This window comes from Lethenteron reissneri, chromosome 30, assembly GCF_015708825.2.
Source record: "Lethenteron reissneri isolate LAM-NWPU_2019-01 chromosome 30, ASM1570882v1, whole genome shotgun sequence".
Classification (NCBI taxonomy): Eukaryota; Metazoa; Chordata; class Hyperoartia; order Petromyzontiformes; family Petromyzontidae; genus Lethenteron; species Lethenteron reissneri.
The window spans coordinates 6,074,532-6,100,780 of record NC_083808.1 but is presented as its reverse complement, the minus strand read 5'-3'; the positions used below and the strand labels follow the sequence as shown (position 1 = coordinate 6,100,780).

At 43.8% G+C, this 26,249-nt stretch overlaps 1 protein-coding gene across 5 annotated transcripts in view; it reads left to right on the top strand.

The window, feature by feature from the left end:
* LOC133349454 (protein piccolo-like) overlaps nt 1-26,249 on the top strand; it is a 194,983-nt gene that overhangs the window by 51,369 nt on the left and 117,365 nt on the right. For all 5 annotated transcript variants that reach the window (XM_061562919.1, XM_061562922.1, XM_061562918.1 and 2 more), the window contains exon 4: nt 24,635-25,330. In XM_061562919.1, the coding sequence (XP_061418903.1) occupies nt 24,635-25,330 (696 nt within the window). The remainder of the gene's footprint in view (nt 1-24,634; nt 25,331-26,249) is intronic.

The window sequence follows — 26,249 nt, the reverse complement described above, 5'->3', positions numbered from 1 at the left end:
ACACTGTAGCCATGCATTTCCTAGTTTGTTAAACATCTCAATTAATTGCAAAGGCATAGAGTAGCTTCTATACATTGCAATGACAAATCAAGGCTTGGATAGACAGCATGGAATCATAACTTGTGCAATAAATAGCATACGACATTGAACGGATACAATTATTTTATTATCCACAATGCGAATGACTTGCGTGGCACATTGCGTTGATGTGTACGGACGACGAAGGCCTGCCGGCTCTCAATCGGGGTGCTGAACAACATTCGGCAGTTCTGCCTGGACGAGTTTGACGTGAAAAGCACCCAAGAATAATTCCCTGTTTTGGTGGAAAATATCGAAACAAAAAAGTAACCCGTATGACCTGACAAGGCATGGGGAGGCCTTCATCATTGAGTGGCATGTGAACAAGTCCCAGTACAGATGCCAATGGAAATATATTGCCCGTAACCTGATGTGTCATGACGGGAAATGGCACTGCGAGGGCCCCAGTAGTGCACGTGTGCTTAGCAGCATCATGACCGGTGGCAAACAAACGGCACAGAGCTGAAGTGGACAATTTAATTAGGGTAGATTGATGCCTCTTTCAGTTTTCTCACCCCATTACCATCCCACGCCAACAATGGATGTTGGAGTGGAGATGCGTGTTAGCCAGGGATGCAGTTTGGGCACCGGGCTGACAGGTCGGCTCGGGACAGGAGGGTGGAAAACCCGCTTGCCTCTGGTTGCTGCGCTCTGCTAGGATCTAATTTTTATTTTTGTTATTTTTGTATTTTTTTCCCCCCACAATATCCCTTCAATCATTGTACAGATGGCATCCTCCTGCTTACAATCATAAATAAGGTCCATTATTATAGTTTTTTTCCCCTAATTTACAGTCTAACATATATTCATGGGAGGAAATGCAGAGATGCACAACCCAATATATTTCATTTTAAAAGAGACACATTGACTAAAGCAGAATTTGCAGTCTGAATTTGAAGAACTACGCAGTGTTAAAATATACATGTTGTTTATAATAAAGGAACAGACCCATATCTGCTTATTTATGCACTCGGAGATTCCCTACACCTATGCCATTCTCTGTGAGCCTTGGACATGAACATCAATCCCTGGTAATTAGTGGTACCATAGCCTGGCTTTATGAGCCATGAGCATTTCTACTGAATCCTAAGAATCCTAACGGTTCCTGCACGTGACTGTATGAGCCTCAGGCATTAACTCTGAACATCCTTAAAGTGCCCTTTTCTGGCTTTATGAACCATGTGAATTACCACGGAATGTACGAATCTCAACAATTGCTTTGTGTGGTTCTCTGAGCCATGGGCCCACCAAACAACAATGAATATAATAATCCTAATGGTACCATCATGTGGCTGTAAGATGTCTGGGCAATAACGCTGAACGATAAAGAATCCTAAAGGGGTTGGCCAGCAATGCCAATGCGGGATCCTTCTGAAAATGAGTCTTGAGGCTCAGGGAAGCTTCCCTAGATAAATAAATGGCATTATTATTATATCTGGTGCAAAACACTGACATCCCTTGGCATTGACTTAAAGCTTTCGTGACCGCAGGAATTCATATTCGTTGGGTCTTTCGGTAAAGCCACGTAGATGGAAAAAAATATAACAATATCACGACGTATCGATCGCAACACAAGCAATCGTCATCAGGTGATTGCTTGTGTTGCGGTCGAAACGTCGTTATATGATTATTTTTATTATTTTTTCTATCTACGTGGCTTTACCGAAAGACCATAAGATTATCCCTTGGTATAGCAACTCAGCTGCTCTGCCATGCCTCTTGTTTGCATATGGTATGTAACGATGAAACTAAGCCTAGAATAACACCATAATCATGTATTTTGTGAAGTCATAAAACCATGCGGTGACAGATGCAACTTATACGGATTATACATAACACAATCAATGCACACTTTACATCGAATTATTCTACAAGGATTAGTTTAGGTAAACCTCATTTAAACTGAGCGTATAGTTAAACAGGCCATTTAAAATCGCCGGTTATTGCTCATGCATAGTTGCACGTGACATTTGTTTTATTTATTACTCGGTTAGCTTAATTGAATTGATCGTAACAAATTATCATAATAACCATAAGGAGTACAAAAACACACTGCCATTAATAATCCATTATCTGCGTTTGACCACGTGTGTTGTGACGTTCAACTTCAACACAAGGGTCGCAGATGTAATATTCGCTGGTGACCGCTGCAGCTCTGACATGCGCGGCACGTTTTTGGTGCTGATCCGATTTAAAATGGCGCGCACACGAGCGCACACGTGGACGCAAGGGAAGAGCTCATAATGCCATTCCCTCCTCGTCGACTGTTGGGGAATTCATGGGCCCCTACGCGATTGCATGGCTACATTTCGAAGATGCGATTGTGCACGGCAGGTGTACGATGTTGAAAACAAATCACAGGCATCACTTGATGGGCTGCAACGATAATGTTACATCATATCAATAATTTGAATGGGTTGAATTCTATCAAAATACAGTTTTGGAATGCATATATTTTTTATGACGAACTGCTACGTAGGTGAAAGAAACCAAATGGGAATATAAGTTTTACGCGCGTCAGTATAGTTTGTAATTTTGCTGTATATTGCTTCAAAGATCAATTCCATAGATGTGTTTTTGTTTGTTAGGAAAGATTTGTTTTTTTTCCCCGCTTGATTTTTCATTCAGTTGACTGATTGTTGTTTGTATCCCGAGGTGATAGGAAGAGTGCTTATTGATTACCTTTAGTTTTGAATCACAGGGAACAAAGGGCACAGCAACGTCTATATTTGAGTGCTACATGGAGCCAGCATAGGGAAGGGAATGCTGTTAGTACTGTGGCTTTTCCAGCACCAGCAACACATCCTTGTCACATATGGGCTGTGTTTGATAAATAAAAGGTAATGCTTATATGGCCACAGCCTGCGCATGCGCTTGTCTTAGCATATCGATATTAGGGAGCCACTGGAGCCATGTACTTTTAAATCTAGATCGAAAACTAATTTCTTTAGAACTGATTTTTGTGTTTAGTTTGTTGTCCTTCCCCTGCAAGATTGGCTACGTACGGTGCGAAAGAGGTTCAACATATGTGCATAGAGTGACGAAAATGAACTGGGACCCGTATCCAACAGAGAGTCCGTGTTTACAAGCATCAGGTATTTCACCAGTTGGTTTAAGCAAGCCTCGCTCTGCCGATGAGAGACCGAATGTCAAAACCCTTCCAGCGTTTGTGCTAATGCAATGCATCTGGATTTAGTCAGTCGCAGAAGGCTGTGCGGCCAATGAAATGTGTAAGAATGCTTTTTTTTACGTGCAGAGACAAATATGGGAAGGAGGAGTATTGTCCGCTTATTCATTTCGTTAAACGAAGTGAACACCCGTGCTGCAATGCCTACGCATGTACGTGACGGCTGGTTACTTGGTAGCGTTTTAGTTCTTCCATTGAGGGTAGATAACAGCTTTACAGTATTATTCTTATTTTATTTCAAATGCAATGTCCCAAAGATCAGAATGATTGGCAAAAGACACTGCTGAGAATAGTGTAACAATAAAGCGATGCGTTTAATATGTAGACAGCGTTGGCCTGCACCGAGAAAACGTTGACATCCATTTTGAACATAAATGATCAGTAAAATAAAATATATGTGCAGACTGTAGCCTGCCTTTAAGAACCACATGACAGCGGTGCTACAGGTCCTTTGAGGATGTGATATTCGTGATACATATGCTTTGGGAAATGTCATGCCAGATAAGTCGTATTTATAGAAGCGTTTTTTTTTTGTAATGTAGATCTCGGCTGCATAGTGATGTAGAGAATTGAGAAAAACATCCGGTTTTTATATCAGTTTCATGATATTCGTGTTTGGAATTATTAAACACACATTTTTTTCCACTTTAATTAATGCCATTCATTGGCCACATAGCTGTTTCTAGCTCACAAAAAAAATCTCAGGAATGTTATGAAAAGAAGCTTCGTTGATCGACAATGAATGAGCGGTGCCTAGAGTTGGACCAGTCTGTGCGTGCGGTTGTCGGATCGGCTCAAATCAAGAGGCACGCCGTTTATAGAGCACAGCAAGTACCATTCCAAAGGCGACTTCTTTATTCGATTGTCACACACGCACCGTCAGTCCAGGCTTAGCAATAATGTAAGCGTTCAAACAAGCAAGTGTCAGTACGTATATATTTAGACCATCAATGGATTTTAAGTATCCTGACACGTAGTTAGTTTCATATGAGGTTGTGCCTCAAGTGTCTTACCAGAGACCACTCGACGAGGACTTGAATACGAATTCTCAACATTTCCTTTAGAAATTATTATTATTTTCTAAATTTAATATTATTACCCATAATACAGTTTTTTTGGGTTAGTTCACGTAAATATATAAATGTGTCGATAAACCCGCGACCACCCGACACAGTCAATTAGTAAGGTTTGTCACGTGAACAGAACGTGCCAATTCGTTACTAGTGCAGCACTGGTGTGTTGGAGAGCAAAGCCACAACATTTACAATCTGAGTACGACGTTTCGCCAGTAATTACAACTAGCTGCATCAGGCAAAAGCCAGATTTGTGGGGAGCATAGACGATTGTAAATATTGTGGCTTTGCTCTCCAACACACCGGTGTGCTGTACGAGTAACGAATTGGCATGTTATATTTACGTGACAACCCTTACTAGTTGGCTGTGTCGGGTGGTAGTGGGTTTAACGACACATTTATATATTTACGCGATCTTACACAAAATCCTGTATTATGGATGATATTGGTTGCGAAAGTCCACGTGTTAAACTGACATTACCCATGCCTACATCAATCGAGAACTTTAGTGACTTTTCTGGGTTGTTTTCAAGCATTATTTTTGGACTATACAGTAGAAGTTGTATATCCTCTAAGTATATAAGTAACAACATCGTTGCATTACACTGGCGGGGGAAGGGAAAGGGCAACTTCAGATACAAGCACACTACTTTTGATATAAGCACACCGGGCATTGCTCTCTCTGAAGGGGGGTGTGCTTATTGCCAGCTTCTGCAAGCAGAACTTCCTTGAAGTGTCGCCACGTCGACATGTAAAACACTTTTAGTCCATCGTGGTTTCCAGACCACATGTTTGTTCGTTTTCGTCCACGCAACAAACTATTTAACCGGTGTCTTGTCAACAGTCAGGCTTATCAAAGTATGCATGCTGCTGCTCGAGCAGGATGTTACGAGCAGGATGTTATGAGCAAGAGCACTCCGTGAAAACGATGAGGCCCGCCGTTCGAACGGTTTGACGACAACAATGCCATCGTGGGCAGGCGGTCGCGAGGTCACGCGGATTTGGTGGAACTCCCAAAAAACCCACTGGCCTCTTAATATGGGCAGGAGATGGCAGTACAGAAAATGCGATGGTCAAAAATTTATTGTGACACGTGCATTGTCTTCTGCTCGTGCCCCGGGTGTTTTCTGGATACTCCTGCAACGTGTAACACGCTTCCTCGTGGAGGTGGGCAAATATCGCAATGCTGCAGGGATTCTCCTGAAAACACGCTTTGAGATTAATCGAGGCACGGTTGAATAGATACACATATAACGATGTGTTTATTTATTATGTATGTGAACGGGTTATACAACTGCGGCGTGCATGGCATTACAAATTAGTGTCACATTTGTCAACTGGAGCTTCAGGAATTTTTTTTCTTCATATAAACGCTTTGCTCATTGCCTTAGCAGTACTGACCACTTCATTAACGTTGCATCACAGAGATAAATTATTAAATGATGGGAGTCCGATCGTGGTGCGCTTGCTCATTGGGTAAAAATTAGCCGGATACAGCTTGCATCTCACCAGTCCTCCTAACGTGCCTTCGCACAGCTGTGCGGGAGAAAATGGGGTGCGGTGTTGTCTGGGAGATACGTGCATCTGTCTTTCGGTCCATCCATCCATTAGAAGACATTTCACAGAAATTGCCAAAAAAATACACATTCCCGAAACCAATCAATCTGACACAGACGACACAGATAACCACTATCAATGCCGTGTTCTGGTGGATTTTGGGCAACATTCGCCATGGAACACTTTTGAATTTTAATGAGAAATATGCTTTATTCTAGCTTGTTTAGTGTGTGCAATAGAACATGTATAGTTCGAATGCGTAAGCGCACACGAATCATCATCATCATCTTCAGCCATGGTGAGTCTACTGCCGAATGAAGCCCCCCCCCCCCCCCCCAACATTGTCACCGCCCCATGAAGCTGCTGTGCCAAGATCCATCTTGCTCTGACAAATGTGCTGACGTCATCCTCATCATCATCCATCCATCTCTGCCACTCCATCACCATTCCAGTCCGGTGGCCATCAATCCCTTGGAGCCACGATGTGCGTCTCGGGCAATATGTCTCTGATTTGCATTCGTTCTCCGGCCCACGAGTCTGGCTTTATCTCTCTCTCTGTCATGCTCGGCATGGATCTCTCCACGCCCTCTAAGTGTAATTTTCCAATTTATTTGTTTCCGAAAAAAAAGGTGTCCGTTTTGTTGCCAGATAAAAGGGTAAAAAACCAATTATCATATTTTTTACTGGCAAATGAGGTTCCAATAGTGTTATTTGTTTCCAGTTTATTTTTCAGTGTCTCATGTTCGTGGTACACATTTTGATCAAATATAATGATATAGCCTCGGACTCCTTGAACTAAAGAAAATGAAGGCTCCGTAAATGTGCTGGCATGTCAGCTTGTTAGGATTGCAACGCTATTCTCGATGGGAATGCTATAATGCCTTCTAATTAGTTGTGGATGTAACGTAACACACAATAACCCCTGCAGAGGTGTAGACCATTGTGTTCTGGTGTCTCGACCAAATCAGTCGATGTAAAGTGGATCAATTATTCACTGCTGTATGGGACAGGGTCTTCTCGTAAAAGTTCCCCCGTTTGCAGATGAATATAACAACCCTGTTTAATGATGTGCAGTACTTTATAATAATGTATACGACTTTGCCAGGGCCGGATTAAGGTTCTTGTAGGCCCTAGGCACTTCTGTTTAGTAGGCCTTCGGTGATAATTGTCTACAATTGGCACTGCTGCTGCCCCGTGTAGCTACCACCGCTGTCACTCGCTAAAGCTGATTTAGAAAACCGTCTTCGATCAACCACAGGACAACAACGCGTGTATCCCCTTGCACTACTCTCCATTGAGAATGAAATTGTGCGAAACACTCCCTTTGAAGATGTTATTGCTAATTTTGCAACGAAAAAAATCTGGAAAGGTTAATCTCCGGTGTTAATGTCTCTCACCTTATGGGGAAAAAGATCGACATTCACATGACTGCCTCTTTGTATATGCACTGTACTGTGCCTATACTTGCTATATAAATATATTTATTCAAAAAGATATCTTGGTTAACATTTGTATCGTACAAACAAAACAACGTGGTCGAATTTTTTTTTCGTAGAACCTTTAGTTTTTTTCATACAGGTTTTTTTGGGTTAGATCGCGTAAATATAAATGTGTCGTTAAACCCGCCACCACCCGACACAGCCAATTAGTAAGATCGTCACGTAAACAGAACGTGCCAATTCTTTACTAGTACAGCACACCGGTGTGTTCGAGATCAAATCCACAATGTTTTGGGCCTACTGTGCCTGTTGGATAATACGGCCCTGGCTGTGTGGTGGTGGCAGGTTTAATGACACATATTTACGCGATCTCACCCAAAAAACCTAGATTATGGATGAAATTGGTCGCGAAAGCCTACGTGTTAACCCTCCCCCTTTAGTTTTTGTTGGACCTATGCACAGTGCCTACTACAGTGCCTACTGTGCCTATTGAATAATGCGGCCCTGGACATTGCCAGTCCACAGCTGGATGAATTCCTCCGCATGCCATAGCGCCACATGGTCATAGTGAATTTGTGGCCAAGCTTGATCACGCTGATCAGTGCGGGTTGATGAGATTGATTCAGGTATAACGAGCCACTTGAGCCCTGGTCAGTAATCAATCTCAAGTCGTCAGTTCCATAGCACGTTGCACGGGCCACTACACCACATCACCTCTCTGTTCAATGAATGAATAAGTAAGACATTTACTGGTTTGATGGGTAGGACATTGTATCTTCATGCTAACCAATGTTCGTGTTTTCTTTGGCGAGTGGGATAATGAGCCTTTCATGCAAGTGTTGATTTGATGGCATGGAAAAATGAACTGTGTCAAATTGCTGCTAGGAAGTGCTCAACCCTAAAGTAAACAAATATGTTACATAAGCCATCCGTTTACTTATAAGGTCATATTCTGAGAGGTTCGTCTGTATTCTGGGCTGAATATTAATGTGGGTAGGAGTTGGTATCCATGCAATGCATGCAAGTGAAGGAGCATGGTGAGGCAAGATGCCTCAAACACAGATGCAGAATATAGCATAACAGCTTGCATCTAAGCTGCAACTCTATTTTTAAATGCTGTATGTCAGTTTCTCAAATTTTAGCCATCCACGGCTCTGCATTACACGCTGAATTTTTTTTTACCGTATAAATGTGCGCGGTGTATCACAACTTCATTGCCATGAAGGGTATTGGTGAATATGGAAAACTGGACCTTGGGGGACAAGGGTAGGAATGGAATTTGAGAAACCTAATGCGATATAATGTGAAAATATATACTCGGGGGAAACATTCACCGCCAGAAACCGTGTTCAGCTCACTGCCTCAATCCCCCTGCGCTAAGCCGTGAGTGAGTGTGTTTTTTTTTTCCTCAATACAATTCATCGTCCATTATCCCATCACATATCCGCCCTGACTGACTAATCGCCCCATACTCAGTGCAGTATTTGAGCATGGTGGTGCAAATGTCATTTTCTGTTGACGGTTCAAATATCTGACCATTTCACATTGCCGCCCATACCTCAGTCCCCGGGCAGTGGGTCGGATGTGCAACGTTGTTCTGTAACTGCAATTAACTTTCAATTTATCTTCATGAAGATTGAGGTTTACAATCCTGTTGCATGCGGGTGTGCTCTGTATTCATGTTTTCTCGTGGTTTCTATGAAATAACGAATTGTCTTCCATACCAAACAACGCAGGTACTTGCTTGCGTTAGATATTTTTTCTATTTAAACTCCCCACCCTTTTGCCTTGAATGTTGTTTGTAATGAACTCATTTATTTTAACGTATTCATGTGCATCCCACGTCGTTTATGTACACGGAATAAATGCACTGTATTTTGACGGTCCATTCGGTGTTTACTTAAACAAATCCATGAATAATTAATATCACGTACAGTTTATGATTGTAGCGCGTTTATGCAGGGATTACCAATTAAGCTGAAGGTGTATGGACAGAGACCTCCTGTCACTGTTTAGTGGGGAAATCCAAGTCTCCCTGTGGATTAAGGGAGGGTTTATTTGGGGGATGAACACACATCAAGTGTGCGTTGGGGTAAATCCTTCATCTTCAGAGGTCTTGCGCAATAGCTAAACACGTTGATGGCTACACCTGGCAGAGACACTGGCAGGTGGAAAATGGGGATCTTGATGTCTCCTCACCTCTCAGCGGTCAACCAAATGATAACGACAGCGTACCGTAGATGCAAACAAATCTAACCGTACGTATCCTTGCGCTTACATTTCAGTTGGAGAGGGCCTAAATGACGAAGCTGTCTGTGGGATTTCACTGTTGCTATGTAAATCGTGCCCGTACATTATCGTACCAAAATACCAATTGCGTTCTCCACGGTGTTTCTGACGAACGTCGGGCATCAATATAGTCTCTGGCAGCGTCACAATATGAAGCAGGGGTGACAATATTTCTAATTCTACTGGAAAGCAACCATTATTGGACCCTGTATGTCCCAAAAACTGTCATCATTTCCTTTACGGCAAAAGGTTGGGACTTGATGTGTGTTTTTTTTTCTTAACTGGAGAACCAGCGATTTCCATTTAGTGATCTGGAGCTTCCTCTTCCGCTCATAGTGATGGATCCAAGTGTAATTGGCGGTGGTGGTGATGCCTTCATGTGGGAACCTGACTGTGTGCACGACAAACACAAATCCTGATGTCTACTCATCCCTGTGACGATGTCCTTGTAAAATAGCTGTTTAGCTCCATGGACCTTAGCGGCTGAAATGAAGTCTGAGTCTGATGCGTGCTTAATTCCTCTTCAAGTCATCAAAAATCAACGCCTCAACGTGCACAGCATTAACTATAAACAAAGCTTCAGCTGGCGTGGCACTTACATCATTATCACAAACACGTGCATTACCTTATGGCAGCTGTTCTATGATATTGTAAACATTTCGATATGAATCATAGCCACAGTCTCCAATGCTGTACATTATTCTCATCTCAACATCCTCAAGAGGGTGAGATGCCGCTCTTCAAGTGTGCAGTTGTGCAAGGGCGGCCTTCCAGTGATCACGTGATACATCTGCCATCTAGGGGCAACATGTGGGGATACAATATGTACATGAGTACTTACGACTGTACTTGGATCATTTCTGAATCACTATGTACTCAAGTTTTTACCCAAATCAGACGACAGATTACAGAATTATTCAAAACGTCCTAATGTATGCAGCTGGAACTCACCAATCTATATTTAATGAATGGATGCGTGATTAACAGGCTCTCGGAGGAGATAAATAAGGCCGAGAGGGTGTTGACGCGGTTGGAGCTTGCACAACCCTGATTGGTTGTGCGACTGCAGCATTCGCATCAACCTGCCGAGATGTTTTGCTGAGATCAGAGCACACGACTCGCAATTAGTGGGTCACGGGGTTCGAATCCCGTTCGCCGCCCGATTCATCCCATCAGCCCTGCGTGGTCAAGAGATATAGATTGGTGTACGGTGATTTTTTTCTGCAATATTTTGCTGTCTTTTCTTGGATTTATGTTTGCACATAGTCACTTTAAGATGTTTTCTTGTTCATGTTTTTGTGTTTTGTTTGTTGCGGTTGCACCCGATTCAAGAGCCGAATGACTTTACCGAAAAAACCTAAGAATATGAATCCTTGCAGTCACGAAAGCTTCAAATCTAGGGCTATACCTAATACTTGAACTTTGAACTTTGATGAGCTCGAGCACGTTGTGCAAGGCCACGTTGCGTGTATGCATTTGCCTATTCGTGTACGCGTGTGCGGGTCTCTTTTATGTGTGTTGAAAAATGTACCACCGAGCCATATGAATGTTATTCAGATCAGTCCTGCATGGGGATGTTTGGCCAAATGTTGATGTAAGAGTATTTGGCATGTGGGAAGAAAGGCATGTGGGAAGAAAGGCATGTGGGAAGAAAGGCATGTGGTTAACCTGATGTCCAATATCAGAAGCTAAGCATATGCAGCCTGGCCAGTACTGTACTTGGCTGGGTGACCATCAATGCTTTTCAGGTATTCGGTCATGGGGTTGCGACGTGACCAGAAGATGGCAATGTTGAGATGACTCCTCAAATCGATTTGGATCATTATCTTCTCCAGTTTCCTCCCGTATGCCAAGCACTAATTGATGGCAGTGGCCAAACATCCAAAATACAGGACCCTTCTTAAGAGTCTTAATAATCTCAGGCTTATGTAGGTAAAGAATGGTCTTATTATATTATTATCATCATCATATACATATCCATCCTCGTGCAGGTCAGCACGAAGCTCAAGCCAAAGCCGTGAGTCCATGAGAACTTGGCCCTGTAATGATTCAGCCACAGTGGCAGCTCGCCACCAGGGGGCTGCTGCAGCAGAGCCCTTTACTCGTGAAAAAATAATAGAAGAAACCCATTTGCAACACTTAATCCTACTCATTATAAACCTTAACTGCATATAGACCCCACCACCACCTTTCCTCCCCCTCCTTCCCCTCCACGCGCCCCGCGGACTTCTGTGCCCCACCAATATATTTTCCTACCGGTCTGCCACTGTTTAGCCAACATTTTTAGCGTATCTTGTCTAAGATTTATATCGCGCCTTATTTACAAGACTATTTACAACACATATACACAAGATGATGGTTGAAATAGGAGAGTGGCGTTATTAAAATAACAGTTGGCAGAGGTTCAGATGGAGTTTTGGGTAGGAGTAGTGATAGGGGGGTAAGGGTCGTGATAGGGGTAGGGATGGCGATAGGGGAAGTGATAGGGGTTGGGGTAGGCCTAGTCGTAGTTGGGGATCGAGATTACAAGGAGTAGCAGCCGTCGTATGGGCTTAGGGAGAACAAGGTGGCTTCTCGTTAAGGTAGGAACTGAAGCATGTTCGCGTGAAGCTGAACATCCTTTCCGGGCATTCGTTCTCATTGGCAACGTGCACCCTTCAAGTGCTTCGATTGTGGATCGGATGCCGTTGATCGACTCTCGTCTCCACGCATGCACGTGGGCGAGCACGCCTTCCCCGGCAGCGCAGGAGCCGATTGGTCGCTGCGATAGCCAGCCCGCGTCATCAGTTGTGACGCGTCCATTGTTCTTGCCACGTGGAGGCGGAGCAGGGTGGAGGGATGTCCCTGGAGATTGTGAATCTCGATCATGATGTCGCAATTGACATAGGCATGGTTTGATGTCACACCTGTGCTACTCGAATTGGGGTTAAGTGGGGCGCTGGGGGACGAGGGAAGGGGTCGTGAGGGATTGATGTTTGTTTCAAGTGCCGATGTTTAAACATTATACCGCCGACTCGGTAACCGTTAATCCACGTTTCTTATTTTGAGGTTTCTCTGCTTTGATGCCGCGCATTGCTTTTTTGAGCTCAGACATCCCTTAAAATACTCGACACGTTTTTTTTTAATAACACTGTAATACTTAAAATGAAATATATACAATAGGCAACGTTTTGAGCAATGTCCCTTTTTATATGACGCTTTCTCTTGAACAAAAAAATTACTTTTATGTTAATTGAACTTTGACCAGTTTTTTTTTTTTGCTGAATGATTGCGTTTACTTGTACATGTTCTGTATCATTTCATTTTTTTATTGAATGCCGCATGTTGCAACGAGGCACATTTTCACTGTTTAATTCAGTCTCCTGTTACAATTTAATTCGACCTAGATTTAAGCAAAAAAAAAATGTTACGTTTTGACAAACGCCATGGTGCCAATGTCACCTGTGTAGAAACTAATTGCGCTGGTGGTGAGTGCTTTGTGCACGATGTCAAAAGCACACTGTTAAATTCGTAAAGAAAAAAAAAGCACAAGGAGTTGGGTTGGGATTGGTACCGCGTCGCGGCTTTGGCCTGCATCACCTGACCATCGCTCGAATTTCAAACTGATTATGTTGCTCATCGATAATTGCGTGTGCGATCGGGAGTTGTGCACGAGACATTGTGTGCCCCATCTTCCTCCCGAAGCTGTGCCGCCATGATCTCTTCAAACCATTTGCGGCAAAGCAGCTTTCTTCAGAACTGTGCTGGTTTTTTGCAAGCGCATATCGTTGTATCGTTAAAAAAAATTCCCTTCGGCCCCTCTTGCCCGTCGGCAGATGGCAATCTGGCCACGACAGTTGCTGCCAAGCGGGGCATCTACACCTCAGGAGTGGTGATGGAACAGGGGGTTTATACTGGTAGGAACGAAGTGAACCAGCCTACAATAGATTATATCGTCCGTCCGTCCGTCCGATGTCCGATTAGGTGTAGCAACATCGCCCCCTACTGCAAACACTTGGCAGGACCCTACAAAAACCTTTACACTCAGTGAGGCTTTCCTGGCTAAACAAGTGTAACATTCCCTTTTAATTCCCTGAGATAGTTTTCAATTAAAACATTTAAATAAAAAATTAACTCACAGCGGCCTAAAGCCTACAGCTAGGCCTAAAGCCTAGAACTAGGCCTCAAACTCTCCCTTCATATCGTACCCCCGCCATTTCATTTTATTATAGCCATTCATTTGTTCGTTCCTACCAGCCCACCCCGCAGGGACCTGTTTTGTGAAACACAAATACTCTGGCCAAATGGGGTTAGGATTCAATTGTGCCTACCTCCAGTACGCGGAGCTCAGGCTTAACATGTTTACATCGTTAAACGGAGGTCGCCTCTCACGCTTGTCTTCCAAACTCGTCGACCAAATACACAACAATATAACATAACTTGTTTATGTTTCACTGCACTCATATGTGATTGTTTGTGGTTGTAACAGAGAGATAGATACTCGCAGACAGCAATTGCTAATGTCAATGTTTGAAACCCACGCCCGTGTGGTACGTGCTATTTCCTTCAGCCCCTGTAAAATATCTCAGTAGATATTTAATACAATATCTCAGTAGATATTTTATAGGGGCTGGACTTTGGTCAATCGGCCACTAGATGAGGACTTTCCCGTGCTGGTCAATGTGGGTTGGTGAAGGTCTGGAACATCGCTATAGGAGCATAGAAGTACCGTAGAACAATGGCTTTTGCTGCACTTGTCCTCTATAAACCAAGATGTCCGCAGCCACCTTAGCCTAAGTGGCTTATCACGTGGAAATGTATAGCAGCCAAATACTCTAAACGCACGTTTCTAAATGCTGAAGGATAAATCAGAAGAACCGGAGAAAAATCCATGCGACCACGGGGAGAAAATGGAAACTCCAAATATACAGCAGCAGGCGTCAGGGTCGGAATCGAACCCATGACCTCCTGTATAACAGGCGAGGTAGCAAACATAAATACAGAAAAGTGAGCTGCCTCTTGGAAGTTATGCAGTTAACAGTAGTAATTTGAGCTGGTTGTGATAGGTATTAGCGCTCTACCCTTGTATTCACGACTAGCTGTACTACCCGGCTTCGCCCGAGACTTGGATTTTTGTCTTGGATTAATGCACGGCCTACGTGGAGGGTGGGGGTGGGGGGGTGCGTGACGTCGGCAGGCACACTACGTGACGCTGCCGCATGCGGGTGACATCACAGATGCGACGTGACATCACAGATGTGACGTGACCGCTCACTTGCCGTGCAAAATCTATCCATTATTGCGCCACCCCCCCCCCCCCCCCCCCAAAAATACAAAAGTATATTTTTTATACTTTTACATTGTGTACAGTCTGGAAGCTGCCCACATGCCAAATTTCAAGCTTGTTGCATGTTGAGAAGTATGCTAAACATTTCGAACAGGCACACATATTCACAAATTTCCCTTTTATATATATAAGATTTGTTCTTACTCGTGCGGATATGAATTAGGCTTGCCTGGGTAAATAAATACAATAATATTTCACTAAGGTATAATAAACTGGTTATAAATAATATTGAAATATGTTTACATCAAATGTATATCAAGCTCCACGTTTGGTTCATCCTTTTCGTCATACGGTGAAGAAAGGGAACTGTAACATTCATGGGTAGGCCTCCATCCATAGCTTGTTTGACAAAGGGCTGTACATTTCGATTTAAAGCTTTCGTGACTGCAGGGATTCATCTTCTTGGTTCTTTCTTTTATTTTATTATGTTTTATTTTTATTATTTTATTACTTCCCTTCTACGTGACTTTACCGAAAGAACCAAGAAAAAGAACTGTACATTTGAGAAAATTCTTATCCAAAATTGTTATTTGCAAAAGAAATTCCTTATATTTATTTTTTTTTTCTCATCTTAAAGCATATAATACGAGAAGAAAATCTCGAGCGAAATAACACCTGCACATTGTTTATACGATGTAAATATCAGGTTGCCTTAAATGTCAACGCATGCATGTTTATTCCTATAAAATAGTTGTTCAAACAGCTTGATTTGTAATAATACCCACAACCTTAAATGAAATTCAAATAATAATGTTTTGCCCAAATTCTAGCGAGACAACCATGAGTTTAAATGCCACGTATAGCATAGCAATTCCCTCACAAAATAGTTTTTCTGAGTTTAGTGACTCACTACAAAAGTATTATAGCATCCGATTAGCACGGTTGGCGGCATACGGTGCGAAATTAGTTCTACATACGTACAAATGCAAGATGTGAAAGCATTACTTCTTTAACAGTGTTCAAACCATAATAATATATTTTTTTATGTGTCCGGTACATGTTCATTCTGGTCATATAATAGTGAGGAATCACGGATTCATTTTCCTTTCTCTATTGCCATGGATACTGTTCCTATGAACGACAATCATTCATTTATTTCCTCCCCCCTTTGTTGAGGACTCGGTCTACAAGACTGTTGCCTCTCATACACACCGTGTTTCATCCGTCGGGCATGGTCCTGGCCACCCACCCCCTTATGCGCCGTGCCGGCCTTAATAGGTGCTCGCTGACAGCACTTGCCCCAACAGTCTGTTAAGGCTATACGGGCGATCTTTGTTTAACCACGAAACTCTCTCTCTCACCCACTCTCCCACCCACTAGCCACACTCCCGGTCACAACACATCTCTTTCTGCTTTTTTTCTCCCACTTCCCCACACTTGAATTCCCTCCCTTCGTCTATTTTCCAACGTTCTTAACTCGAGGAGCACTTTAACTGTTATCTATTACAACTTCATGAGTGCTTTTTGTTGCCGGTCGCTTGGCATTTTGGGCCTCCGGGCCTGTCCTCAGCAACCGTGAATTAATAATAGTAATAAGAAAAATAGTCGTAAAAATATTGTAGTTCAAATTTACTTTGCATGTACATTTTTGTACTTGCGCTAAAATTATTTTAGAGATTTTAGAGATTAAGCCTGTTCTCCAACACATTTACATTCATCCGAGACACATGCATTTGTCTATAATTAGAGCAGCGTCCTTGCTGGTATAAAGCAATTCTAGGTGTATGTTAGACTTTCTATCACCAATTAAATGAAAAATTGCGTGGAAGTGCCTTCCAGCTGTGACAGATTCTGCACTGCATGCTAATGAGCAGAGTTGACCTTTTGTTCTACCAGATTATAATAGTGAACCTTTCCAGATTATAATTATTAACCTTTCCAACATTTTTAGTAAATCTTTGTGCATTTTATATATATATGTATCATACACTGGAATTATAATAAAGCTATACATGATAAACGCGCGGTGGCGTAATTACCAAATTATCCCGTTACTGAAAATGATCTGAGGATATATGCTGATTACCTGTGATCAAATTGCCCAATATGTGCCCAATCTCATCAGTTTTTGGAAACTAAGCATGTCCGAGCATGTCCAAGCCTGGATACTGCTTGGATAGGGCAACCGCCATGCCACTGTGCCGAGTTGCCAACTGGCTCGCTTGGTGTGCAGGAGGCCGTGGGTTCGATCTGTATATTTGGAGTTTACATGTTCTCCCCGTAGTTGCTTCGATTTTTTTTCCAGGTCCTCCGGTTTTTTTCCCCCACATTTAGAAAAATGCGTTTAGAGTATTTGGCTACTTACAAATTTCCACTTATGAAAAAGTAGGATTTACCTGTTTAAATAAATAAAAATGTTTATAGGATGCCTCTCGGCTACGTGGCAGGCAGCAGAGGGCATTGCATCAAAAGGCATTGTTGCACTGTATTTATATGCTCCCATGGCAAGGCTTTGCACATTTACCATCCTGCACCGATCAATAGAGAGCAAACTCTGGAGCAGCAGAGTCGGGCTTCATACACAAACACTGCTGGATTACTCGATATTGCCAAGAGCACTCCGTTGAGAAAGCAGTCCTGGGAAATCTTCCCGGGACGTTAAAAAGTGCCGATTTTTTTTGTCACTTGCGCAATGAGACGCCACTCACGACAATCCATGGGCATGTAGTTGGCCCTTCTTCCAGTGTTGAAACATGTTATTATTTCCATGATATTTCCCAGGTGTTTTTTTAAGCCAGAATTGGAAAAAAACTTGTCCTGAAGAAATTCAAGGTTGTTCTTTTTTTTTTTTTTAACTCATTCATCATTTAACACTGCACAAAGGGGAACAATAATTACATCTATTGTAGGCGACATTAAAAAGGGCCATCACCTGAAACGTCCCCTATAATATCTTGATTTGAAGCTTTCGTGACTGCAGGAATCCATACTCTTTGGTTCTTTCGGTAACGTCACTTAGACAGAAATAACATAAAACAAATCACGACGTTTCGAACGCAACACAAGCACCCGTCTTCAGGTGAAAATCGCGACAGCTGCGACGTCTGCTGCGACCAGCATGATGTCTGCTGCCTTGTGAAGAGAAGCTGTCGCCAGCAAGAGTTCATATAAGTTTTCAGAACAAAGGCAGCCGAAGTAGTGTTAATGGGGTATTATAGTGTAAAGGTAATCAATGGCGTGGCATGTTAAAGGAAATTAACTTAGATTAGCATGTTCGATTATAGTGCAAAGTTAATGAGCTTCCGTAGCGCATAAGAACTCAGATTAGCATGTAGGATTAGAATATGTAAATAGCGTGGCATGTTAAAGGAAATGAACTTAGATTAGATGAGCATGTTGAATTACTATATATTTTTTGAGTGATTTTTTTTTCTTTTTATGGTGGAACAGAGGTCGGATCTACAAATTGTCCCAGATGGGCGACGAGAGCAGAGGGGGTCCAGCAACAAGTGCTGGCCGTCCACGCACCGTCACACGGAGCACGGCTGGGGGATTGCAGTACCATCAAATGAAATGACACGCTGTGTGTGTGCGCATGTGAATGTGTGTATTTATATATGTGCATATATTGTGTGAAGAGCTCTCAAATCCTTGAAAGATCTGGACACATTCCCATCAGTGAGCTCCTCCGGCAGGCAAGGCAATATGGGCTGGGTCATATAGCCCGCATGCCCAGCCACCGCATGCCCAAGCAGCTTCTGTTTGGCCGGATAGAGAGGGCTAAACGGGCATGCTACGAGTTGAAGAGGAGATGGAGGCGATGGGGTACAGGAGGATGTGGAGCTGAGTGGACTTGCCGAAGACTGGTACCAGCGGTGTCAAGATCGGCCTCTATGGAGGAGGCTCGTGAAGGACGCTACTGGGCAGTTGGAGACAGTCGCCCTCCAACAACAACGGAGAGCGGAGCAGCGACGCTCACAGCAACGAGCGGAGTGCTGGACAGCTAAAATACAGCAAGTTGGCACAGTAGGGGGTACAGCTGGTGGTGCATTTGCAAGTTCTCTCACTCAACCAACCCATGGCACCTGCTGGGGCTGTCCTGTAACCTCCTGTCAGCGAGCTTTCAACACTTCAGGTGGCCTCAAGGTGCACCTGGCCTGGCACAGGTCCTGTGGTGATACTACTGTCACTTAGAGACAAATGGCGGGTATTGGTACATAGACACACACATTCACATGTGGGGAGCGGTAGTGTAGTGGTTAGCGCGCTGGGCTACAAACCCAGCGACCCAGATTCGATTCCCGCTCACGGCCAACATCTTTGACGATTATCTGAATCGGTCCTGGCCCTCTCCTAGGTCAAGTCAGCCTCAAATGAGCACCTGGTATGGTCTGTTAACATCTACACTGGGGAGACAAAGGCAGCAGGGCGTGGTGTTGGCCACCCACCCTCTCATGTGCCGTGCCAGCCTTCGTAGGTGCTCGCTAACAGCACTTGCCCCAACAGTCTGTGAAGGCTATATGGGGGGTCTTTGTCTGTGTTACGTATAATATGTGGGGATCAGTGTAGCGGGTAGCGGGGCCGCGCTACGAACCTGGCGACCAGAGTTGGCTCACGGCCAACATCAGTGACGAATGTCTCAAACGGTCCTAGTCCTCGCCGCCGAGGTAAACCCAAATGAGAAGCTGGTGCGGTGTGTGGTAAACATCGCCACAACGGAGACAAAGGCGGCTGGGCATTGTGCTGCCTACCCGTACCGGCCTTCATAGGTGTTCGCTCGCAGCACTTGCCCCAAAAGTCTGGTTTTTTATTGCAACAAAACGCGAGCCTGCACATTACGCAGATTGACTTTTGAGAAGGGGGGGGGAACAGAAAATCCGCAAAAAATCGAATTCGGCATGACGGGAGATTAGCCCCAAAAAGTATATTAAAGCTATCGGGGAGCTCTTTGTCTCTGTGTAATATACAACACCAAGCTTGTCTTGGCTTTATTAAGGCTTGACATTTGCATCGCATTCAAACGCACAGCTGCAAATTACAAATGCTGTTAAAACAAGTTGGGAGGGGATATATTCATGAAATGTCACGCTTGCTGAACACAGTGTTTTAAAGTGATAGTGTGTGGACACTGAAACACAACAGATACTGGCAAATGCTTACAGCTGCGGGAACTGCCATCGGACCCTTAAGCCAAACGCTGTATGTATGTTGAACTTCTTTTGCACCGTACATAGCCAACCATGCTAAACGAATGTGCGAATGCTGTAATACGAGTCCCCTGTCCTGATAGCTCTCGAGTCTTATACCCCTTGTGCACACGTGATTGAGCAGCAGCGCGTGTTGTCGGTTGCCCACATTATCATCATCATCACACCCTTGCCTTGCTCCCGCACTAAAACGGCAACGACAAACCTACGTTTGGAACGCGTCCCACAATCGTAGCAAACGTTTCGGAGCGCAGAATTACCCCAGGAAGAACCAAAGGGAACGGAAGGACTGAGCGAGGGAAATGTAGCAATTAAAAGGGTCCAAAGGCGCTGGGATATGAAGCGGAAGGATTGAGAGGAGACTTTAAACAGAAAAAGAAACTATGAAACATTTCTTTTTATTTTACCAGGTAAGGCCCACTGAGCTATGTAGCTCTTTTTCAGAAGCGACCTGGCCACAAGAGATAGCTCAACGAAACGGCTTGTCAAGTGGACATTCATGGCAGCCAAATAATCTAAATGCATTTGTCTACATGTGGAGGGGAAAAACCAGAGGACCCGGAGAAAAATCCATGCGACCACGGGGAGAGCACGCAAACTCCGAATATACAACAGGCGTCAGAGGTTGGGTGGGAGCCCACGACCTGTATACCAAGCGAGGTAGTTAACATCTCACCACTGTGTCGCCAAAAGAAAGAGGACCAGGCAGAGTTTCTTTTCTTTTTTAAGGATATAAGTGACTGGTTCCATTAGCTGCTACGTTCACACGTGACAAAGATTCGCTGTCGCAATGTTGCAGTATAAGGCGGTATGTTGAGATGCCTTACACAGCAGTTGACGTTAAGATACGTCTCAATTGACAATCTAATATTGTCTCCTTGCAACAATTTGATCTGTATCGAAAATGCATTCAGCGCTGTTTTTTTTCCCCCGCACACCACTAAAACTGCCACAAAGTTTATCGCTAACACATCAGGATTCCAGCATGAGGTTTGCTTCGGGGGAACGATGACACACACATGCGTTCAAATGCCTAGTAATGTACAAGATGTTACCCGCATTGATCGTCACAATAGCGTGAAGTGGGTGATGAGTTAAAATGTGGTGAACAGCGAGCAAAATCTGTTCTGGATAATAATACACAAGAGGCCTGCTTAGAAAGGTGAAACCGGTCCATGACGCACACACAAGTGCTGAACCTGGAAACGAGAATGTGTCCTCATACCAATTCGGCATATTGCTCTTGCGTAGGCATTGCTGTTAATGGAGTAAGTACGTGTGTACGTTGGACTTCTTTCGCACTGTACGTAGCCAACGTTTCTAATTAATTGGTTGGTTACGTACGTGTGTACGTTGGACTTCTTTCGCACCGTACGTAGCCAACGTTTCTAATTAATTGGTTGGCTACGTGCGGCTGGATGGCACAATGGCTGGGTGTGCGGCTGGTTGATTCATTTTTTTAAATCCTTTATATTAAGTTCGCTTGCTTGCTTGCTTGCGTGCTTGCGTACTTGCTTGCTTACGACCGTGCAAATCTTTCGGTCGTTTTTTAACCCACTTCCCGTGATACAATCGAGCTGACATTTTCACACAGACTCGTTGTGCGTGACAATTAATTTTCGTGACATTTTTTTTCCAAAATTTTACACTGTTTAGGGAATTTTTTAAAAATATTTAATTACCAATTGCTTAATGCTGGCAGACAATCATCTGACCCATAGGTGGCAGCCATCTCAAGCCAGAGGACGAGAGGACTCTAGCTGCCACGCAAATAAAGGATTTATAGTGAAAAACTTTGTTTTTACGGGTTAATTTTTTAGTGACCTGCTTAGCTTGCTTATTTTGCACTCCTATCGTTGTTTTATTCTTTACTGTTGGAACTTGCTGACTCGCCCCAACTGGACATCTGTGAAGAAAAGAGCCTCATAGCTCATCGGATTCCTCCAGTCCATATATAGATTCTGATAAAAGATACGAAGGTTGTGATTTAAAATCCCAGCCGAGGGTTGACTCGACTCATCATCCCTTCAAGGCTAATAAAATTGGAACAGCTTTGAGATTGTCCTATGGGAAGACTGGCCCGTGGTCTCAGAGCTCTACACAGGAGATGAGCACTGCCCCATGCTCGATTGAGTGGGAAACCCAATGTTTGATTGACGCATGCCATTATGGATTGGTTTGTGTATCATGAAAGGCCCTCCATTAGAAATGTGTCTGGTGAGACAGTATTTATGATGACCAGCACTCACTTAACCCTTTCAAAGCATAGGGAAAATCGTACGTAATCGATAGATATTGAATTAAAAACGGATGTTTGTCAAATCTGCACTTTCTCGTTGCACAGTTTTAAAGGGCATCGCCGGTCTGGAGCTGAATCGATTGCGAGCTGTAACGTAGCATTATCTAAGCACATTGCTGCTTGCAAGTCAGCTGGTGAAAATCTGCACATAACGAGACGAGTAAGAATAGGCTCGCCGGAGGAATACTAATGTGCCTCCGCTTCTCTGTTGTAGCCGTTGAAATGTGCACGCTCACCAAAAGTATTCCCCATTTATGTATGTATATGTAAAACAAATCTTATTCCAAAGGGCATTTTCTTTCAAGCTTTGTTTCCCTCGGGTAGCCTTTAACATGCATCCTGAATGCAGCTGAGCAGAACATTTAAATCATTAACGTGACAAATTTACAGAGGCACGCCATTATGTGCCAGCGCAGCGGTTAAATGAGCTGCCCACAATGACAAAAACGGTATTCCTTCAATCATCAAGTATACGCGCGGCGTCTGCCCAGCGCAGCAGTATACACGGGTACACCGCCGTCGATCGGCAGGTTGCGTGCAGTCGAATCAAGTGTGGGTATGATAATTGGTTTTTTACCCTTCTATCTGGCAACAAAACTGACACCTTTTTACAAGGAGTCTGATGGTGCATTGTCTTTGAGTTGTGCGCCTTTTGGCGTCATCTGGTCCAACCCATGTGAGACTAGGCTCTAAGGAAAGCTGTCTCGAGTGTGGACCAATCAACTTCAAGGACAGTGCACATTATCAGAGTTGTGTCTTTTCTTTGTATTATGACTGCAGGTATTGCGGTCTATGCAAACATGACTCCTTGTAAAAAGGTGTCAGTTTTGTTGCCAGATAAAAGGGTGAAAAACCAATTATCATATTTTTACTGCCAAATGAAGTTCTCCTAGTGTAAAGTGTGGGTACTCTCCCACCTCTATGCAAGCGTCTGACCAGCATGCAAGAGTCGGCCATATATCCTCTTGAGCTCGCTCTCGTGGAGGCACTTCTGCTAGCAGTAGCGTGAACAAGTCATTGCAGGGTTGCGCCTTTACCTTAAACTTGCAGCAAGGCTCGTGGAGAAAAAGGATTTGACAAAAGTAAATGGGTTCGTTGACAGTTCACGTTGTATCTCAGGATCATATGAGAGGTGGAAGCGACCTTGAGGAGGCCTTCATCCAGCAGAGGATTGAACATGGATGTTGATGATGATGCTGGTTTACTGAACGTCTGACAGAACGTGTCAGTCCATGGGCCGCTTCTATCCAAAGGGATGTATTTGTTGTGCAATAGTTTTAAGTTCCACTACAGCAAAGCATTTGTCCCACGAATAGCACCACAGGGGCGCTGTTTAAAAAAACCCAACGCAAACCATCTTTATTTAACCACCACCACCACCGCATGAAGCCCTGCTTGAAAGGACAGTGAGCGCATGATTATTTAACACAAACCGACATTTTATAAAATACGCTGAAGCATCGGCCAACTTCAATTTGACGTGCGATGCATGAAGAAAAAATGTGAGAAAAAAAAATGCCCTGTAAGGCAATTAATTAATCTCAGTTGTGCAAACAACTGGAGTCCCATTAGTGTTAGTGCGCTGCGTGTGTGGAACCTAACGGTGCATTATATTCGTTCGTCCATTCGTTTCTCAAGCCGCTTGTCCTGGTGAGGGTCCCGGCAGCAGCGTGTTGAGTAGGGCGGTCCACACCTCCGTTTTCTGGCGACAGACTCTAGCTTTCCCTGGGGAATTCACAGGCCAAGCTGATGTACATATAATGTACATATTCGTTCATTGGTTTCTCAAGCCGCTTGTCCTGGTGACGGTCATGGCGGCAGCGTGTCAAGTTATTGGCGCGGTGGTTTGTGCACTGTGCTCCATAAACCTGGCTGCCTGAGTTTAAATCATGGCCATGGTGAACATCAACAGTGCTGTCTGAACTAGTCCTGGCCATGTCCCTTCACCAATCCTCAATGACCAATGTGGTGAAGTATGGTCAAACAACCCCCCATGACTGACATGTTATTGGATAAACAAAGGTCTGTAAATTATCTTTAATAGCCTAAAGATGCAAGTCATGTTGAGACACTATAAATCCAAAGTGTATTATATTGTATACATTTAAATAACAGGTTTTTTCTGCTATAGAGGTGAACTAGATCACTATTTGTTTATCAAAGTCAAATTAATGTGATTCCGAATACAATATATGAATGCTGATATTTAGTTGTAATCCCTCTCGTTGTTCTTTTGCAGAAGAAGGAATGGCTGTGCCTTACCTGCCAGACTCAGAGGGCCCTGTCGGGGCAGTTGGTGGACCTTGAGACACCAGACGTTCCAGCCAAACGGCCTCCTCCATCCACCAAGACCAGCCAGGAGCTTCCCCAGCAGAAGGGAGCCCCACCGGTAGCACAGAAGCCATCGGCCAAGCTCCGGGCAGAGCAGGTCCTGCCAAAACCTCAGCCAACTGAGAAGCCGCTGCTCACGGCGAGCTCCTCGGGACGCACAGATGAGGTGCAACCTTCGCCTCCGCAGGACCGTGTGAGCTCAGCGAAGGACGGTGAAGAGAAAGGGCGTCTCGGCGATACGGAGAGTCCACAGCGGGCAGCGGCAGAGGTCAAGCCGGCGCAATTAAAGCATCAACCCTCGCTCAAAGATGAAATGTTTGAGAGAGAGCATCACGCTTCTGATGAAGGACCCACGTTGAAAGACCAGCCGTCCACCGAAGCAAAAGCGGCGGAAGGACAACCGGTGGAACGCCCAGGGGCTGAGGTCGGCCGTGGGCCAGTGCTTGCTGAGGAAGCTCGTGCCGACCGCAAAGAGGCTCCTAGCCAAGGGCTGGAGCCTGACGTGCCCTGGCCGGAGACGGTGTCCAAGAGAGCCGAACCGTCCGACTATCTGCACTTTCAGCAGGCGCCAGAGGACACGGAGCTGAGAGAACCACTGATAGAGGTGAGCTAGTGAATTGTTGAGGCAAGATCTTGATTTGAAGCTTTCGTGACTGCAGGAATCCATACTCTTTGGTTCTTTCGGTAAAGTCACGCAGGTAGAAAATAAGGTTTGTCACCTAAACAAAACATGCCAAGTAGTTATTAGTTCAGCACACCGGTGTGTTGCAGAGTAAAACTATTGGCTGTGATAGGTGGTGGCGGGTTTAACGACACATTTATATTTACACGATCTAACTAAACAAAAACCTCATAAGCAAAATATTGGTCACGAAACCCTTCATGTTAAAAAATTTTTGATGTTTCACTAATTCGAATGTGCAACATTTCTTTTATACATGCGCAAGTTAACCAACAACAAAAACTCTCATCATATTTAGTCATGGATATAAGATAAAGGTGCAGCCCTGCAATTGCTTGCTTGTGCCACTGCTGGCATAAGGGGCCTCCATTAAGAGCGAACTCTAGAGAGGCCCTGTAGTGGATGTTCTCTTCCACACAGGCCACACCGATTTGTTACATGTGGTAAAGTCTCTTCTGAGTTGTGCCTTGGCGCACCAATACATTATCTTCATGTCTTTGTCTAATGATTATATTAATAATTTTGTAATTTTTTGTTTATAATTGCAAACGTTTGTTCCACACGTTTTCAAACAGGATTTACAAAGGTTAAACAACTCAACACTATTCATCAGTAACACATTTGGTGTTTTTAAGAAGGTTAGATAAGTAATGTGGTAAATTGTTGCGACACAGCTTTCAATTGTAATATTATTCAATAGCTTTTGTATTACAAATGGAGAGCATAGTAGGGATGTCTTGATAAAATCGCCTAATGTAAAATTAATTATAGTCATATGTGGAGAGAATACAATTATAGGTAATTGAAATGACCACAAATGCTTTCTGTTTAATCAATGTTT